The sequence below is a fragment of the Stegodyphus dumicola genome, chromosome 11 (assembly GCF_044657685.1).
Source record: "Stegodyphus dumicola isolate Sdum_Otavi_A_Nest chromosome 11, ASM4465768v1".
Classification (NCBI taxonomy): Eukaryota; Metazoa; Arthropoda; class Arachnida; order Araneae; family Eresidae; genus Stegodyphus; species Stegodyphus dumicola.
The window spans coordinates 108450208-108470244 of record NC_140778.1 but is presented as its reverse complement, the minus strand read 5'-3'; the positions used below and the strand labels follow the sequence as shown (position 1 = coordinate 108470244).

General features: G+C 29.8%; 2 protein-coding genes across 5 annotated transcripts in view; one reads left to right on the top strand and one right to left on the bottom strand.

The window, feature by feature from the left end:
- Window positions 1–10000, top strand: part of AspRS (aspartyl-tRNA synthetase) — a 72511-nt gene extending 62511 nt beyond the window's left edge. The window contains exons 11-15 of the mRNA XM_085827075.1: window positions 2202–2322; window positions 4754–4834; window positions 5970–6081; window positions 6719–6790; window positions 9862–10000. Of these exons, the coding sequence (XP_085683201.1) occupies window positions 2202–2322; window positions 4754–4834; window positions 5970–6081; window positions 6719–6790; window positions 9862–9953 (478 nt within the window). The 3' untranslated portion in view covers window positions 9954–10000. The remainder of the gene's footprint in view (window positions 1–2201; window positions 2323–4753; window positions 4835–5969; window positions 6082–6718; window positions 6791–9861) is intronic.
- The window catches only part of LOC118192464 (transient receptor potential cation channel subfamily M member 2-like), a 137403-nt gene continuing 120478 nt past the window's right edge, over window positions 3113–20037 (bottom strand). For 2 of the 4 annotated variants that reach the window (XM_085827071.1, XM_085827074.1), the window contains 2 exons: window positions 19110–19289; window positions 14282–17336 (listed from right to left, as the gene is read on the bottom strand). In XM_085827071.1, coding sequence (XP_085683197.1) covers window positions 17226–17336; window positions 19110–19289 — 291 coding nt within the window. In that variant the 3' untranslated portion in view covers window positions 14282–17225. Of the gene's footprint in view, window positions 3602–3622; window positions 3797–14281; window positions 17337–19109; window positions 19290–20037 lie in introns of those variants that run through there. The other 2 variants (XM_085827073.1, XM_085827072.1) reach the window with 2 other exon arrangements.

Here is a 20037-nt window from a genome sequence, read left to right as displayed (position 1 = left end):
TGTAGAAATCTTCTTTGTATTTTTTCATTTCTATATCTAAAGGCTCTTGGTTCTTTATTTTCATTCGCTTTCCCTTAGCCTTTTCAATATTATCCAAAAATATTTCTCAAAATCTAATTCATCACTGGAAGAGAATGATAGAGACTCGGTTGCAGTGTCTGCAGTTTGACTGTCCTGATTCAAATTCTCCAATTGTTCTAAGAATAATTTCATTCTGAATGAAAGTTCATAGATGGCTTTCTGTGCCTTTTTAATTTGTTTGTCATCCAAGAAAATTCGGTGTTTCGGATGTACATACATTGAACCCAGCAAGATCTCATTCTCTAACTAGTTCAATTTTCTTCATTGAAGAAATGATTCCTTCTGCAATAAACCCTCCATTTCAGAAAAAACAAACATCCCATTCTTCCATTCTCCCCTCCTGTCAATTCTTCAGATTGAAGCTTTTTTTGGCTATATACGGTGTAGAAAAAATAGTTTCCAATTCTGCAAAATCATTCCACACTCTTTCTATTAGTGAAACATTATCTACATCTTCTAAAAAATTTCTTAATTCTAAAACCCTCTTTATCATCAAATTTGTACTTCCTTATCGCCTTGCTTGATCAATAATTGCTCCTTTTCCTGCCTTCTTCCTAAGAATGGCATCAATTTTGGCAGTTCTTGCTGCTTACCTAAATTCACCAGTGAGATTTGTAACTAACTGAATCAGTTTAATCACTAATGGCAAATATCACATCCATCCTTCTCCCTTATATTTATTTATTAATTTGTCAAAAAAAAAATAGAAAATAACTATTTATTAATGTGTATAGTCTATAAAAAATAATTAATTTTTTTCAATTAATTTTAATTTCATTTCAAATTCAAACTGTGCAGCAAAAACTGGAGTCAGAGTCGACCTGTTTTTTAGCTGCTCCTCTTACCCCAAAATCTGCCCGACTTCTACTCTGGTTTTAATTTTCAGGTATTTGCATACAAATCTGATATGAATACTTTTTGAGAAAGTAAGTATAATGGTATACCCCACCTTCCACAGAAAAAGATTCTAATTATTATTATTATTATTTAAATTTTGACTGTTGGGAGGGAGGAAAGGCACTCTGACAGATTAGCAAATGATTTTTAAAAAATTTTTTTATTGCTTTTGTATTATATTATATATCATGCTTTATTGGATAATGCATTTGAACTTAAGATATTCTCAGAGCGTGATCTTATAATTTATGCATATAACATTTGATTGAAATTAGTGAAGAGCTGTTGTGAAGCTGTTAGAATTCGCACCTCAAAATTAAAGGAAAATAGGCAAAACAAGTCAATTATAAATTTTCAACTCTATTTATGTAGTATGGAAAGAGGTATTTTTACTACATAACACATGCATAGATGATTAAAAAGTTAATGAAAGAGAATGATGATAATTATGCAAATTTCTGAAGAAAAATTTAAGAAACACATAGTTTTGAAAACCCACACACTTTACTGATGAGTTTGGCATTAGATAATTAATATGCATACTACAGAATCTTTACTGTAGTATTGTACTTCTATTATACATTTTTTTTCCTTTCTCTTTTTCATTATTTTAATGACAAGGAAGGAAAAGTAACTTTTCCTCTTTCTTTTCTTTTTTCCCTAATTCTGGGTTCTTACAAGTACTCGTCAACTTGAAGGAACATCCTGTAAAGCTTGTAGTTACTTTTATGCAGAAATTCTGAAAAAGTCTATAGAGATTGCAAATAATCGTCATAAATTTTATGTAGTGTGTCCATGTTTCCATATAATTAAAATGTATCCACTAATTAATCGTAAAATTATGTACTTTTTTAATTATAAAATTATGTATTTTGTAATAAATATCAATATTAATTAAAATAAATTAATAAATTAAAAATATGAAATGAATTGTATTAAGATTGTCCCTAAGCCCTAGCAAAGTGAGAGGGATAATTTTCTTGTTACTAGTTTTTTCTTTACTTATTAAAATGTTCATTTTCCTAAATAAATTAACAATACAAATTTTGAAAATATTGTTCTTACTGACCCAAAAAATAATATTTACAACATAAAGTGCAGAAGAATTTGTTATATATTCCTATTATTTAAAAGTGTTTTTAAGTTAATACTTATTATTATTAATTTTATTTATGCTTACTAAATTGCTGTTAGTGTGTTTTTAAGTTTTAAGAATATTTCAGCTTACGTCTAGACTATTCACAAGGTCTTGAACTTTTGCGAGAAGCTGGTGTTGAAATAGGAGATGAAGATGATCTCAGTACTCCTGATGAAAAGTTGCTGGGAAAAATTGTTAAAGCTAAAGTAAAAATAATTATATTTTCTCATATTTGACATTGCAAAATTATTATATTTATATAAAATGTATTTTGAACTGCTGAGTTTTTAGGTATATAGTAGAAAAATAATATAGTAAAATCTTGTGGTCTGCTAATTTTCTACAGTTCTGATTTCTTTAAAACAATACGAATTGCAAGGAATTTAGAATTTTTTAATAAAGAAAAGCAGAATCTTTTTTAGAAGGAATAAATCCTCCATTAATTCAACTTGAATTTCAGAGATAATTGAGTAAATTAAGTTTTTATTAACTGTTTTTTTAATATAAATTTGATATGAAGATTGAAAAAGTATAGGATTCGTATAAACAAAGAGTGAGATATCTTAAAACTTCAGATACTGTATTACATTTCTTATTTTAAGTAAACTGCAGATGTGATGTTGTTTCCAATATTAGCTATATTTCTTTATGTATAAGGATTATATTTTATGACATTTTACTTTGTTAATCAAAAAGTAACTAGACAAGCCAAATAAATTTTGAAAATTTATTTGAATTAAATCTGGTCTTCATATGTTTCTGCATTTATATACCAATCTTAATATTTGTATTGTGGTTAGACTCTGTTTTGTAAGTCTTCTCTTCAAAGTACACTGGTGTGCAAAACTTAAGCAACAGGTGTTCTTTTTGCCATAACTCCACGAGAAATTTATCTCAGAGACGAGAAAATCAAAAATGAGAGACAGCAACTTGTATTTAAATGATGACGAAAAAATAGGTGCGAAAAAATGAATACCCAATGCATACAGTATGGAATCAAACAAGAAAAGACTTTATTGACCTCATAGTATTGTTACACACGATTGTCTGTACAAGAGGAAGAACAACAAGCTGATGTTGCTTAGTTAGTTATTATATATGCCCTCCTCTTACTACAATGGTTGCTTTGCACTGTCTCTCCTTACTCAGCACCAGATTGTGTAACAGATCTTGAGGTAAGAATGCCCATTCCTCAATCAGCATCTGTTTCAGTTATTGGATGTTTCCCGAAGGATGTAATCGTGCTGCAGGGTGTCTGATTCCCTAAAGCATCCCACACATGTTCAATGGGATTTAAATCGGGAGTATGCTGGACAATCCATTCGAGTGATATCTTCACTTTCCAGTAGCTTCTGAACAGCAGGAGTCCAGCGTGGCTGTGCATTGTCATCCATAAAAACAAAGTCTGCTCCAATGGCACTACCGAACAGACACACATGGGGAAGAATCACATCCTGACAATAGCAGTCTCCAGTTACAGAGCTTCTGTCGAAAACATGGAGCTTTGTAAAATTTGGTGCAAAATTTACGGAGAAATTCAAATGTTTATCTTGGCACAATTTTTTTTAGTTTTCGCCAAGAATAATTTACTTGGCGAACTTCTTATTATATGACAACCAATTTTCCTTTTCCTTCCATTATACCGGAGTGGAAAAAAAGGCACTTCATTCCTACCTTTTTCTATTGTGCATGAGTGGAAAAAAGTCACATTATTCCTACTTTCAAATAATTTTAGCAAAGTGTCTAAAACCAAATTTGAATGTTTTATTGCTTTCAACACATATACCAAATTTCAAAACGTGCCAATATATAAAATCACATATATCTTCATAAATTTTGAATAAAAAACAGTAAGATTAAACAGTTTTGCAGGTATCTTTAGAAATACGTCTACTTTAAGCTGATGGTAAAAATTTTATTGATTATTGTTAAAATTTTTTTGAAAAATTTTTAAAAATTATTTAAAAATACAAATTTTAAAATTAAATAAAAAAGGAGAGAGGGAGATTAATAAATATATACCAAACTCATTTAACATGGAGGAGAAAATTTTGAGAGCTAGTTTTCTAAAAACTACTTGTGCGATTTTTACAAAACTTGGTAGTTTGGCGTAATTTCAGTTGTAGAATTGAAATATGGAAAATAATTGGTATGTTAATTCAGAAAATGTCCGATTTTGTGTCATTTGTTATATTAGAACAATGCTATATATAAATATAATACATGTCCTAAGTCGCGCTTTCAAGGAATGAAAAACACAAGTTGATTTTGGTCCAGTAGAACCAGAGATATGGAACTTTCCCCCCTTTTTTTATCGCCTGCAGTGTACATGATGGTAAAGAGACACACAAAAATCAATAAATACATAACTGATATGTTTCTATTAAATAAATCAGTTTACCGATAAAAAATTATAAAATGCATAAAGTTTGACTTGTTAAAATCAATATATTTGACTGTATGGCATCTTTTAAAGGATTTTTACTTCAAAATTTCATTAATTGTTAAGTTATTATAGTCATTTTATTTTCTGTTTACTTTTATGTTAATATTTTATCAACATGAATTCAAATGTTAACTATTTAAAACAGTTTATTAGAAGTATGCATAAATGTGTATAATTTTGTTGTTTTACAGTATGATACAGATTTTTATATATTGGACAAATTTCCTTTGAAAGTCCGTCCGTTTTATACAATGCCAGATCCCAATAATCCAGTAAGCAGATTTTTTTTATTTTATGTGCAGTAATTACTGTGATTGAAGAATACTTTACCATTTATTTACTACAGAAGGATTAAATAAAAAAATCTGTGTATACAATAAACATTTTAAAACTGTTATTTATAGATTAATCCCATGCAGTAAATTCACGAGTATAGCTTGTCCTCGGTTTTCTTGTCATATCATACAATGATGAGTTACAATTGTCATGTGACTATTAAATGTGATAATAATATGGGATTTACCATATTTCTTGAAATGAAGCTTTCACACAAAGTTTTAATGAAAATTAAATTATTTCATACAAAAGTTTTCATTACATTTAATAATACCAGAAGGGAATAATACGTTAACAACTTATTTTGTTAAATTTTCAGGAGAAAAACCATGAAGCACATCTTTGAACTGAATGAATAATTTATTTTAGGCAAATATATTTTAATGTATACATGGGCAGATAAATTCTAGTATATATTGTGCCATTTATTTTAAATGTCTGAAAACATTGATTGCTTCTAGTACATCACATTTGTTATTTATCTTGTTTTTATATACTCCTTTTCTGAATGTTCTTGTAAGAATGCAAACATCCATTAGATAACAAACTGGTTGCATTTTACTTGTCAAGTTCATTTCTGGCAAATGCATGGACTGGTTGCAATGAGGTTTTCCTCATGTGTTAACATAAATATAGACTATTTTGCTTAAAAATTATCCACATTTTTTTCTGTGGGCATATGAAAACAGAATTTTAAGCATATTAACAGGTTTTTACTGTCAAATATTTATAGTTATCTCTAAATTACATAAATTTTGTAAATTTTAGTTTGTTATGAAGTAAATATTTTAATAAAAAATTATTATTTACCTTAAGAATAGAGATTAATTTGGACTTTTTGTATTTAAAATATAAAAATGTTACATAATGTATTGAATGTTTGAGTAAATGTTACAAAAATTACGTAGTCTTTTAAAATATGTTGCAATTGTTCCAATTTTGAAAACTATGTTACTGAAAATTCTTTCAGGTTTAAAAGTACTGCCCTAGAAAGGAGGGCAGTATAGTTCTCCTTCAAGACATTGCTGATTGTATGAAATTTCATTTTAATCAATAATTTTATTTTCACAGAAATTATCAAACTCATATGATATGTATATGAGAGGAGAAGAAATTATATCCGGAAGTCAGCGTATTCATGACCCTGATTTCCTTCGACTGAGAGCCACAGAACATGGCATTAGTAAGTTCTTGATTTGTTTTTTAAACATTACAGTTTCCTAATGAATCAAACCTTAATATTGGTAATCTGAAAATTGCAAAAATGTGTTTCAGTATAAAAGGAAGTTCACAAAATAAGTTAGACATGATCATTGCAGGTTAACATAATTTTATTGATTGGGACATGACAACATATCTATCACACTGTTTTTATTATTATCAGTCATTCAACCTGTATAAACACATCTGTAAATATTTACTTCCATAATGAGAGATATCTGCCAATCGTTACCAAATTATTTTCCACACTTTGTAAGATGTTCACTTTGCAACTCCTGTGAATCAGTTTGCAGCCCAGTGTTTTTTAAAATTGATAATGATTTATTGTATGGTGTCATTCTCAATACTGATGATAATGCCTGCAGTTTGACCGCACTTTGATATGGCATTGCATATGTCCAGTGTCCATCATAAATTCATGAATAAATTTCTGTGTGTTGAGGTATTATATCTACAAAAAATTGCATTTTCTCTCATCTTGGGCATCTTCATTATTTTGATTATTCCCGAAGAAACATGTTTTAAGATATCTAAGTTACTATATTGCATATTCTGTTTTATAATTTATTACTTATGCATCATTCTTATAATTCTTTCAGATTTAGAAAAAATCAAAAGTTATATTGAATCATTCAAATATGGTGCACCACCTCATGCTGGTGGGGGTATAGGTATGAATTTTTATATATTTTTAATTATCTTATAAAATAATAATACAGTACAAAGTCCATAATCCAGACTCGTCGGGACTTTGGTGATTCCGGATTAGGATTTTTTCCGAATTATAGATCATCAATTTAAATCTGGTAAGATGGCATGCAGAAATTATACAATTAAAAATATGAAACCATAATTTATGAAATAAAGAGCAATTATAATCTAAAGGGTATCAAATTGTACAAAAAAAAGGCTTAATATTTATTTTACTTTATTAAACATTTCTTTCAATGCGCGCATGGGTAAAGCATACATTGCGCATAGTCGAAATTAGAAAATTGCAACCAGAAAACTATTTGATGTGTATTCCTGATATTTATAATGACGAGGAAATTGATTTAAATCATATCAAAGACAAAGTACATCGAGATGAAATACTACACTTAGTAAGTAATTATAAGGCGAATCAAATAAAAACATCTGCCCTGAAGATGAGGATAGTGTTGACAGATCAACTTCCAGCTCATTGCGCGCCGCGACGTTAAACGGATTTCGGAATGGTTAGAGAAACAAATCATTAAGCCAAGCTGTTCTGATTACGCAAGTAATGTCGTGCTAAGTAGAAAAAATGAGGTTCATTTAGACTATGTCTGGACTTAAACGACACTTAAAACCTGGTGAATCTCTTTCCGAATATTTAATTGTCATGCATGAAATAGCCAGTCTCGGTTCTGTTGGTGATTCATCAATTCTTGATTATGTAATCAATGGCATACTTGATCAGAGTAGTAACAAAATTATTTTGCATGGGTGTAAAACTATTTCTGAATTCAAAGAGGAATTAAAAATTTGAGAAAATCCACGTTCCAGATACGAAGAATAAGGGTTATTCAAGTACTAACACACAAAATAAACCATGCGCTATACTAATAAGAGTAACGAACCAGGGTGTTATAACTGTGGAAGTATAGGGCACATAATGTATGCGCATTCTTTTAAGCGCATTCGTAAAGCATACAAAAAAAATGTTTGTGGCTTTGAGGTCCGAATTATAGATCATTTCGGATAGTGGGCGTCTGTATTACGGACTTTGTACTGTAATAAAAGTCTGTTATTTGTGAAACATTTTTCATTCCAATTTTACTATCTAGAGCTGAGTAGTATTTAAAACATGTATTATCGACTCTTAAAAGTGCTGTACTGTCATTTTGCCTGCACCAAAATTTGATAAAAGAAATTTAAGTTGACCATTTAATGGCTAAAATCTCGTAACATAGCTCTAGCAAAACCAGATTATTACATAACTGTATTCTTTTAGTGTATTTTAAGATTAGTTATTAATTCTGTTACACATACTTAATAAAATTAAAACTACAATTTTATTTCTACCTTTTTTAATAAACTTAAGTAATTTTTAATGTATGTTTACTGGCATGTTTTTACACTGTATTTATTTGCATATGGAGACCATCATGTCATCTGGATCAAACACATTTGTCCGCTGTTACAGAGAAATATGTTTGATGTGTTTTAGCTGTTACAACAACTGAGAAAATAATTCAGACATTTTAGTTTACTTGCAGTTCAAGTTAGCTTTCTTTTGTACCAATGCAACATTCTGAGAGCTATTTTAGGTTTTAACCCCCATCTCAAATTTATTCAAGATAATTCATATGAGAATTTGCCATTATAATAATGCAGTACTGCTAAAATGTCATCTTTAGCTTACAAAACAAGTATAGTTAAGACATAAGAATGAAGAATAAAGAAATTCAACATTTGATGTTATTTTCAATCCAGGCTTCTGAATTTGCATGTAGAGTTTTGGGGCTGTCACTGAGTGCCAGATAATCTGCTTTCTATGCTCATAATTAATGATTTATAAGTTTGTTCAGCAATATACAGTAAGGGTGTGGAAAGTGTTAATTGGAATTGACATACAAAACAAAAAATTAATTGACCATGAAAACCTGATTAGCATACTGCAGACACCTTTATATAGATTTTTAACCTTTTCAAGATGGCATGCCTTTGTATAAGATGTTCCCTCAGGACTGATGGGAGTTGAAAGGAATCATCCCACAGGACAAGAGTTTTGTAACCGAAAAGCTAACTTTAGGGAGGAAAATACACACAAAAACATTTTTACATCCCATTGTCATAATTTTCGGTACTATTTTAGACCATTACTAAAGCTATCATATATGCTAAAATTAGCATATAATAAACTTTTTCTTTACTTTACATGAAAATATATAAAACAAATTTGCTTACTTTGAGAAAGAATTTTCAGAACCGTTATTCAAGTTATTCCGAAGTTTTAATTGATAAAATAAATACATTAATAAACTTTTATATTAACAAGAAATACAAGAAAGACATTTTACAAAAAGAAGTAACAAAATCTTTCACGTGAACTGTAAGGCAGACACTCTGTGAACTCAGTCTCTAACAAAATGTCCGTATGAGAATCACTAGAAATATCACTCTCTAACTCTTTAAAAAGTAAACCATCACTCTCATTCGTGTCACTAATTGGCTAATTTACCATGTGAGTATATCCTTTCATCGGATAAGTAATGTTTGCTCCCTATAATAAGTCAAGGCTTTCCAAAATAAAAAGAGAAGTTCACAAAATATAAGCAATAAAAGCAATGCAAAGTATAATAGGCCCCCACATGGCAATTGTAAAAGACCATACATATGTAGAATAAAAAGGATATCTGAAATGTGAATGTGCAATCACATGGTGAGTTAAAGGGACGAGCTATGTTTGTTTACATTACGCTCTTCCTCCGCAACAGCTGACATCAATGTTATGCAGAACGTGATCGAATTGAAGGTCAGAATCCTAAAACTATATTGAGTTCAAAAGTAATGAATACAGACACTGCCACAACGACCGAGGCCGAGGGTGAACAAAAAAAGCTTACCAGCTGGAAGATGTGTGCATTTCTTGCTGGTACAGTCTTTGGGAAAGGATTAAATCTGAACATATTTGATCCAGATGGCATGATAGATAATAAAACTGAATTTATTACAACGTTTTCTCTTGTTTAAATAATATATATGTTTTTCTTTATAGGTTTGGAGCGAGTAACAATGCTTTATTTGGGATTAAACAATATTAGGAAAACATCTATGTTTCCAAGAGATCCAAAACGTTTGACGCCTTGAATCAAATGCCAAATATGAAATTATAAATAAAAATTTTTAACAGGCTCCTTTCAGCTGTATTTAATTTTACTTTACTAATTTATCAAATATACATATTTTTGGTAATAATTTAAAACTCTCACTATTCATTAGTTACATTGGTGAAAGAAACAGTTATGCTTAAATGTAGATCTTCAAATATTTGAAAAGCTTGAAATCATAAATTAGTGATAAAATAGAGGTTTGGCCATAAGTATGGAAAAAAATATTTTTAAATATTAAAACTGCCTTATTTTAGAAATTGCTTTATTTTTAGCTCGTATATGATAATTGCATAAGGAAAAAACTCATTTTAGGCAGCTGGCAAAAACAAGTACAGTTTTTTTTAAAACATGTATTTTATTTACAATCATGAGTTTTCATTAATAAATAAATTAAAAGTATTTTTAAACTAACCATACACAAATTACCTATTGAAATTTGAGATTCTGATACAGTTGATAGTAAAAATAATCTGTTATATTACAAGTATTAACTTAACTAGATCTTTGTTTATTGCCATACACAAATTACCTATTGAAATTTTAGATTCTGATACAGTTGATGGTAAAAATAATCTGTTATATTACAAGTATTAACTTGACTAGATCTTTTTTTTGGGGGGGGGTATAAAATATGAGATAACACTGTTTCTCTTTTAATAAAAAGTTAATTTTCAGCAATAAAATTAAAGGCATGATGGTGATTTCATCGTTGAACATTAAAATATTCAACATTCAAATAATATTAAAATATTCATTCTTTAGGTAAATGTTTTGAAAAACTAATTACTAACAGAATTACTTAGCATCTACATAAGGAAAATATTTAGTGCTGATCAATATGGTTTCATTGCTCAAAAATGTACTGAGGATGCACTTCTGCATCTTAGCAACATTGTACAGAGAGGCAAGATGGCAAGGTTTGTACACTATTTTAATTTTTCTTGATATTGAAGGAGCTTTCGATAATGCATGGTGGCCTGCTATTCTTAATTTACTAAAAGAAATTAAAATACCTCATACAGTCAAAAGTCTTTAATCCGGACTCGTCGGGACTTCAACGATTCCGAATTATCGATTTTTCCGGATTATAGATGATAAGTTTAAATCTGGTAAGATGGCATGCAGAAATTATAAAATTAAAAATATGAAAGCGTAATTTATAAAATAATGAGCAATTATGATCTAAAGGGTATAAAAATTTACAAAAAAATAAGCTTAATATTTATTTGTTTACTTTATTAAACATTTCTTTAAACGCGCGTATGCATAAAGCATACCCTACGCATAGCCGGAATTACAAAATTGCAACCAGAAAACTATTTGATTTGTATTCGTGATATTTATAATGACGAGAAATTTGATTTAAATCATATCAAAGACGGAGTACATCGAGATTAAATACTACATTTAATAAGGAATTATAAGCCGAATAAAATAAAAACATCTGCCCTAAAGATAACGATAGTGCTGACAGATCAACTTCCAGTTCATAGCGCTCCACGATGTCTCCCCCCCGCGCAGAGCAGCGTGAAATTGATAAACAGATGTCGGAACGGTTAGATAAACAAAGGATATGCTTTTATCCATTTTTTATAGCAATTCGTTTTATGTTTGATGGACATCGAAGCATACTTTCGTTTTCTAGATCCTTTGGGAGCTCCAGCATCGGAAATTCTATTTGACATCATCGAAAGTTCAAGTTTACTTTTATAAAATTGCTCTTACAGTCTGCAAAAAATAATAAGCCGGATCCAATTTGAAGATTAAGGAACAACGCAATCATCAACATTAACTGAAATAGATAATTATATAATTTTAGCTTATACCGTCCGTTTTACATTAAACGCGCACGCGAAAACGTATTCTGCGCTTGCGCAGACACATATGCGCAGTCGTAAATGTCTTGCGTGCACGCGTAAAACGCCTATGCGCATGCGCAGAAAGATTTTAGCTTTGAGGTCCGGATTATGGGTGTCCGAATTAACGACTTTTGACTGTAATGTGTTTAATGTTTCTGATTTGTTGAAAGACAGGATTGTTGAGCTTTTTTTGGGTGGCACCTCAAATGTTCGTCGACCTCGGAGAGGATGTCCACAAGGCTTTGTTTCCGGTCCCAAGCTTTAAATTATTATTATGAATGATCTCTTCAGTTGTGAAGCCATTGCCTATGCAGATGATTTGTATTCAAGGAAAAGAAATGCAAAAAGCTTTTCATCTTGCCCAAGACATTTTAGATTTTATCATCAGTCAATACATTTTAAGTTAAACTTTAACCATGCAAAATCCAAGACCATGTGTATTGATAGAAAAAATACTACTTATGAAGGATATCAATTGCTTTTAAATGATAATGCCCTTGAGAGGGTAAATGAAATTAAATATTTAGGTGTTTTGTTTGACAGAATTAAACTGGAAAAAGCATATTTCCAATAAACGTGAGAGACTTCATTGTGGGCTGAATCGAACTGCATGTAATATTTTTGGTGTTAAATCGAATGTTAGCGCAATTATTTATAAACACGGCATTGTACCCTTTACTTCATATGGATGTAGAGTTTGGGGATTGTCTCTAAAAAATAAAATTAAACACCTGCTTTGAGTTCAAAGACGAATTTTGCTGCGAGTTATAAGAGGTTACCAAACTGTTAGTAACAACGCTGTTTTCTCTCTTGCAGGATTTCCACCACTGGATTTGTTTATTCTGACCTTTATAGATTACAAGAATAGTCTTGCAAACTACTCCAGTTCTCATTTTGATTGTTTATTGCCCTTGTCTGTTCTTCCACATCATTCTGTTAGACAACCAGTATAGATTCTGGATAGTATGAACACTGATGTAAATTCATTCTCACTTGTGTTGTATACGGATGGTAGTAGGATTGATGATAAAGTTGGTTTTGCTTATGTTATTTTTGAAGATTATATTGAAATTAAGTGTCAGCAATTTCGCATTAGAAATGAATATACTGTATATATTTCTGAGCTTCTGTGTATTAATTTTGCAATTAAGTAAATAATTAGCCAGGACAGACGTGATTCCAGCTACTTAATCTGTATGGATTCACTTTCTTTCCTGGAATCCCTTAAAAAAAACCTCTTTATGTAATGATATTATTGTTAATATACAGTAGTCTCTCAGAGATCTGGAGAAGGGTATTTCAGTGTTTTTTACATTTGTCCGTGGTCATTTGGGTAATTATGGAAACGAGAGAGCTGATTGGCTTGCTAAGAATGCAACTAAAAATGATATTAATGTTGATGTAAATATTCCAAAATTTTATTAAAAAAAAAAAAAAAACATTCAAAGCTAAAATGATTGAGCAGTGGAACTGTGATTATATCTCTTCTGATAAGGGATCTGTTGCAAAAACATTCTTCCCAACTATTTTTGAAAGATTGAAAAGTAAGGACTTGTTGCACAATTTTAAAATATACACAGCTTTTGTCTGGACATGGTAAGTTTAATGTTTATCTTGAACGATTTAAGCTGACATTTTCCAATTTGTGTTATTGCAATCTTAGCATTCAGCAAAGTGTTTTCCACCTGCTTTTTGACTGCCCATAGCTTGATAAAGCAAGAAAGATATTGAAATGCAGATTAAAACTAATTGAAATTCATTGGCCGCCGAAATGTTATGATTTTATATCTTCAGCTTCGGCCTACCAAGCTTTCAAGAATTTTGTTGACTTTTATTTTAAATATTGTAAATGATTTCTTTATACATTTTTATACTTTTTTGTGTTTATTTTTCTTTGTGTATGATTTCATTATATTATTGAAAACTGATATTATTACTTATAATTTTGCCTTTTTTGCTTACAATTTGTAAGTCTCGTGTGATACTTTGTAGTACATGAGGATTTCTTTTTCTTTAAATAAATAAATAATTAAAAAAACATTAAAATATTTGAAAATTGCAAAAGTATATTATTGCTTATTCGTTCAGCGTGAGTAATTCTCTTTCTTTATGTAAACCAAATATTTGTAGTTAATTATCTTATACAGTCGATTTGCTTTAATTATGACCCTTCAGTATAACTATGAAAGTTCTATCCAATCTTTCATTGGATACAGAAATGATTTGATATGATATAGCATCTGTTTTTGTCAATTTTCACACAGTTATGATGCAAACTGACTGTGTATGGCTTTGCTAACTTTAGAAACTAAAGTTTACACATTGATGGCATACGTTAGTCACATATATAATATTTTTTGATGAATGTAGTGTAATATTATTTTTAATATGTAGTAAAGTGAATTTATTTTCTTCATATTAAATAATAGTACAGACAAAGTTTCAGTCTCAAATTGTAAAAGTTTTTATTACATAAGAATATTTTACTTTAAACCCTCTCAGAGTTATGAATGGAAAATTTCATACAGAAGGGTTGCTTTCATATTCATTACACATGGAAATTTCTGCCAGCTTTTAATATATCTGATTTTGGGTTGGATTTATATTAGAAGAAAAGGAATCAAGATACAAAGTGAGAGAATCATTTTTAACTATAATCAAGAAAATACCAGTAATTTATGACATTTTGAGAAACTGAAATTTCTGAGCTAAACCTGTGATGCTGGAGAGTTAAACTAGAACCAAAACATGTTGATTGTTTAATTTGTAATAAAAAAATGAACGCTTTAATATGAAATACTTCATATTATGTTGCTTGTAGAAACAAGTTTTTGAGAAAATTCTCCAAATGATTAAGGAAATAAATTATTTCTTTTTGTAACTAAGTACTTTATCAGTTTTTATTTTTGGTCATGTGTTGAGGGGGGTGAATTATTGTGCTACTGTCATTTCAAGGTCATGTAAACAATTTGTGTTTTGATATCAAAAATGCGGTGTAAAATCTTCAGGGATGTTTCCTGCTTAGAGGCATGCAAAATAAAAATCATCTAATATTTTTAGCAAATGGATATGCTACAGTTTGGAGTAAGTGGGTAAGAATAAGATTATGCCTTAATCTTTGACAGGGTACGCTTTACTATTCCTTGTTGTTATGAAATGGATTTTGTATTGCAAATTACTTCTAACTCCTCTTCTTAGTGTACATAAAATCGAAAGAGAAACTTAGTTAAACAAAGATATAATTGGTAGAAATTGATTTAAAAATGGAAATAGCGAAGGCTAAGCAAACTCCTGTTAAATCTCTTATAACAAGATAATGGAAATAAATTCTGACATTCTAAGTCAAATTATGTATCTAAAAGAGGAGATTTTAAAAGAATTATGCAGATGATTTTGACCCCTTGAACTTGACAGAAATGAAAAGAATAAATAAATTTTATTAAATTTTCTTATATTTCATGTACACTTATATAACTTTTAGTTAATTAGCCGAGTTTTTGCTTAGAATTTACTGCTTACAATTAAATTTAATATTCACTAAGAGTAACTTTTGAATTCTTATGCTGTTAACTACATTTGCTAATTTTATAGTTTCCCTTTTCCTGTTTATCTTAACAGAAGGCAAATGTGCCATGTAAGCAGATTTCTTACATTTGAAATCATTATTTTTTGTATACTAAAGTAGTGATAATTTTGCAAAATTATCAGATGAGAAGTGTCGAGGAAACTCATAGATAATTAATTTGTAATGTCATTAGAGGGTGTTTCTCTTCTGTTTACCGAGAACCTTGCTTAGTTTACAATATAGCTTTGATTACAAAAATACCATCGATGCTGTCCGGACCCTTTTAAATAAATTATTTATTTTTGCAAACCTATAAGATACCAGGAAAAGAGGAAGACATCGCACAGAGGCAGATCTCAGGACTCTAAAAATCTGTCATTGGCGAACCATAGCGACTAATCAGATCCGTTGGAGGAAGCTTGTTAAGATGGCCTTGATGTAATAAAAAATAGCGCAATAAGCCAGAAATACTAATAACTTACTCCCAAAGGATGACAATTCAGATAATGTAAATTAAATAATATTTATTATATCTTGGCATCATTAAATTTTGAATCGGTACCAGCATAAATTGAATAAATATCGCCAGACAGAAGAATATCAGTCGTGATCATGTAGAGGCCGAAATTCGCAGTCCTACCATTTTTTGAATCCTAACTTTTCGTACGAGACGTGCGTCATGTTCCAATCCAAGTAGATCTCATTACATCAACGTCAAGCAAAGTTCCGTGATAAAAAAAGTAAATTATATAATGACGGAAATTGAGTTGACTGGTTATTCCAGTATATTTTTGAAGAAACACAAGGTGAATAATCATATCATCCGGAAAGTGGAACACGTGCACATGAAGTCCTTTCGAGGATTTTTTTAATTGTAGAACATCGTCAATTTACAGCGGCAGTTAGTCTACATTATTTTAGTTGAACCTTCAGTACTAATTTCTTTATAGGAGGAATATATTGCTCTTCATACAATATTGAGATGGCGGTCGAAAAAGAACAAAATGGCTCACGCGTCATCCTGGGTAAGGACAACCAGAAGACCGTCCTACACCCTCGGAGCCCAGCAACAGAAGGAAGAGAAACCAATTGTAGCCTTCTATTTCACTCTGTCATTGAGCGGTCGCTGTGAACAGACTTGATGTTAAATAAATATTGAGGCTTGCCTGCACATTCCCTTCGGCCAAAGAAGAAACGTAGCACAGTTCACAATATCTTGATGGAGCACAACACTAATTTGTGCCTGCCTTCTAAAACTTGCCTGCACACTTGGACTATGAAAGGCTGTAGTGCAACTGAATAAGTTTGTCTTTCCTCCTTTCCAAGCATCATATAAAATTTTCTTTTTTTAGAGAATTTTGACATAAAGACTTTTACAGATTACTGTTTATTATTTTTTGTTCTCAATGGCCTCTCATTTAATATTTTTTTTTTTTTTTTTTTTTTTTGTAGGGGAGAAAAAGGAATGAATGAAATAATAAAAATTTATATTTTATAGCATTTTAATTTGATTTATAACTAAAATACAGACAAAAGTATTATGCACATATGTTTTTGCATAATTTAATAAACTAGCTGTATAAAAAGCATTTCTAAAACTTTTAACAAGTTTAACATCTTTCACACATATGAAATTTAAACTCAATATTAGTTGCTAAACAAAGAGATTCATTTAAATAATGTATGATAATAAATAATCTTATAAGTCAGCTATGTAGATGTGTTTAAAAAACTGAAAACTAACAATATATTTCATACATATGAAATTTAGATTAAAAAGTTTCATTAAATTATAACTTGTGTATAAAACAAAATCCATGCAAACCTAGGGAGAATTTTCTCCTAGAGAACGTATAACATCTTGCAAAAGAATTGTCTGCCCATATGGCAATTTTATAAAGACTTCTTCTGATAATACTTTCCATCTAGTAGCAGCCTAGAAAATGATTATGAAAAATAAAAATAAATATTTAAAAAAAAAAAATTAGAGTTCTTTTGCAGTTTTATTTCTTGGATCTAAACATTGAATCAGAGATTGAATTAAAAATATTTATTTCAACTTGGTGGCTTTTAAGCTACATACATTTTCTGTGGCTTAATACAGAATCGGGGGTATGGGGACCATGTTAGTGCTGTCTATCTGCAATGTTATATAAAATTTAGCAGGGATTTAGTAGTGCTTCACACAATTCTTGCATGGTAATAATGTAGTGTGCGATTTACCACTTTTATTTACTTATTTTGATGGCAGTGCTGAAATTTATTTTGTTTTTATCAACCCTGCCCTGCTATTTTATCAATAATTCAATTATGAAAGCTGTTGAATTTTTTATTTTCTGAAACTACTGAATTTTGAAAATAATGAAATTTGGAGTATTAACACTGAAAGTTCTATGTTATAATGCAGAAGTTGATGCTGTTTATAAGAGAGATGACTATTTTTGGCCAAGTTTCATGACATTCATAATATATATGGCTGAGTGATTCATAGAATTGGTTCTTAAAAAAGGTCAGTTTCTGCTTCAGTTTTGTAAAATTGGATAGAACTTTAATTTAATGGGATAAAATTTTTAATAGGTTTTTGTATATTCAGATTTAAAAATATATTGGCGCCATCTAAGAAATAAAGAACTAGGACTGGATTATGATTTTACAGGCCCTAAGAATTTAAAAAAGATTTTGATGCCCATACATACATTTGCATCATTTTTAATTCCATTCTTTCTCTCCGTCTTAATTTAGCTGCATCATGCATTCTACAGTAAAAGCAACAGTTAGAAATTTTGATAGTGCTCCCATAGTATTGATGCCTTAAGCATGTGCTTATTTTTTAGTGTTTGAATCAGCTTCTTTTAAACATCTTATATATTTCTTTCCCTTTTTTTTAACTGAAGACTATATGGAAATAAAAAATGACCATGATGTTTCTATTTATAATTGATAATGAAACTATTTTTCAAATGGCATTTTTTTATTGATAATCCCATTATGATAGAAAAGTGTTGAAATATTTTTACAAAGTCAACTCCTTGGGGACGGATGAAACAATCTGTCTTTAAAAAGAAAGTAAAAAAAGTTTATTCATGACATAATGAACTATTATAAACTTTTAGTATAACAAAATTAACTTATTCTTTAGATTCAAATGCATGAAAATTAAGGTAATTTGTTTATAGTATTTTTCTGTTAATTATAGTGTTCCTGTGTTTTTTCAAATGCTTTTGGATGAATTGCGAGTTTGAGTTAATAGTGGAAGTTGCCCCTGGCAAACCAGATGTTGAGTGCAAACAGCTTGCATCATTGTTAATTTCATATTATCAGCTCAAAAGATTTAAAGATGCCATATGCCTGATGATAAATTAAAAATTTTTGGTCAGACTATTTAATATTTTCTTCAGAAACCTCTCTTTGTGATTTTGAATTGTTTATACAGAAAGAGTCAATATATATTGGCATAACATGCATCAAAACTAATGTTTTGGCATATACTGACATGCAGACTGAGCACACATCTCAAATTAGCCTTCGCATGTGCATGATTGTCACTGATATATTTCGATTAAATTGGAAGAGAAACATGCAAGAGTGTAATTTAAAATTAGGCAAAAAAAAAGCAACCAAGTAATCTGGCATAGATTTTAAATAAAACTTAAATTTAAAATCAGTGCAATTTTTAGTTGCATCGTATTTTGAAATAAGTTTTGAGTACCTTGAACTTTCTCTGTATGTTTGTCCAGTTGTTATAATGGATATGCCATAATTCCACTTCCTTCCAGGCCTGATCTGTATTTAGTATGTCATCCATATAACCACAATAAATCTGCTCACATTTGAATTCTTCTGGACTCGGTTCTTCATCTGTTAAGCTTATAGCAAAATTCTTGAAAAACTAAGTTGTTGAAAGAAAGGAAGAATATATACTCAAATATATCATTGCTTTATATTTAAGACACAAGATCAAGTAATGCGGTTTTCATTCACAAAACAAATTTTAATTTGATAAAATAACTTAATTTTATATGCACTTTTTGAATCGGATACGGTAAAAAATTCTGTGATCGGGACCTGAACGATTCCAAAAATTTCCAGATTTTAGGTCATCAGATTAACAAGATCAACATGAATAAATTATAAACTTAAAAGCAGGAAATAATTGTTTATGAAACAATGAAACATTTATTATCTTCAGGGAATCGAAATTTACTAAAAAAGCTCAATATTTAAATGTTTGTTTAATTGGTAATTTCTTGTAATGTAATTGTTTAAGTTTCCTTGTTTTTTGTGTTAATACTTTCTTTTTAAGTTTATAGGTAAACATAATTTATTATTCAGTTACTAAGTTCTACTGTTCAAGTTCTGTAACTGCGATATCAGGTACTGGCACCAAACTGTCATTCGAAATTTTGCCTTTTCAGAGACCTCTTTGCCACTTTTTTTACTATTTGTAGCAATATTTTTGGGATATAAAACTATACAACAGATTTCACTATGGTTTAGTCAATTCAGTTTTTTTAAGCATTCATTTACGGCTAAATGTGCAACTTTTATGGTATAAAATATAAAACTATTTGTCCTAATAGTTATCCATAAATAGAGTTCTTGGTGACTTATCGTCCCTAATACAGCTTAACTATAAA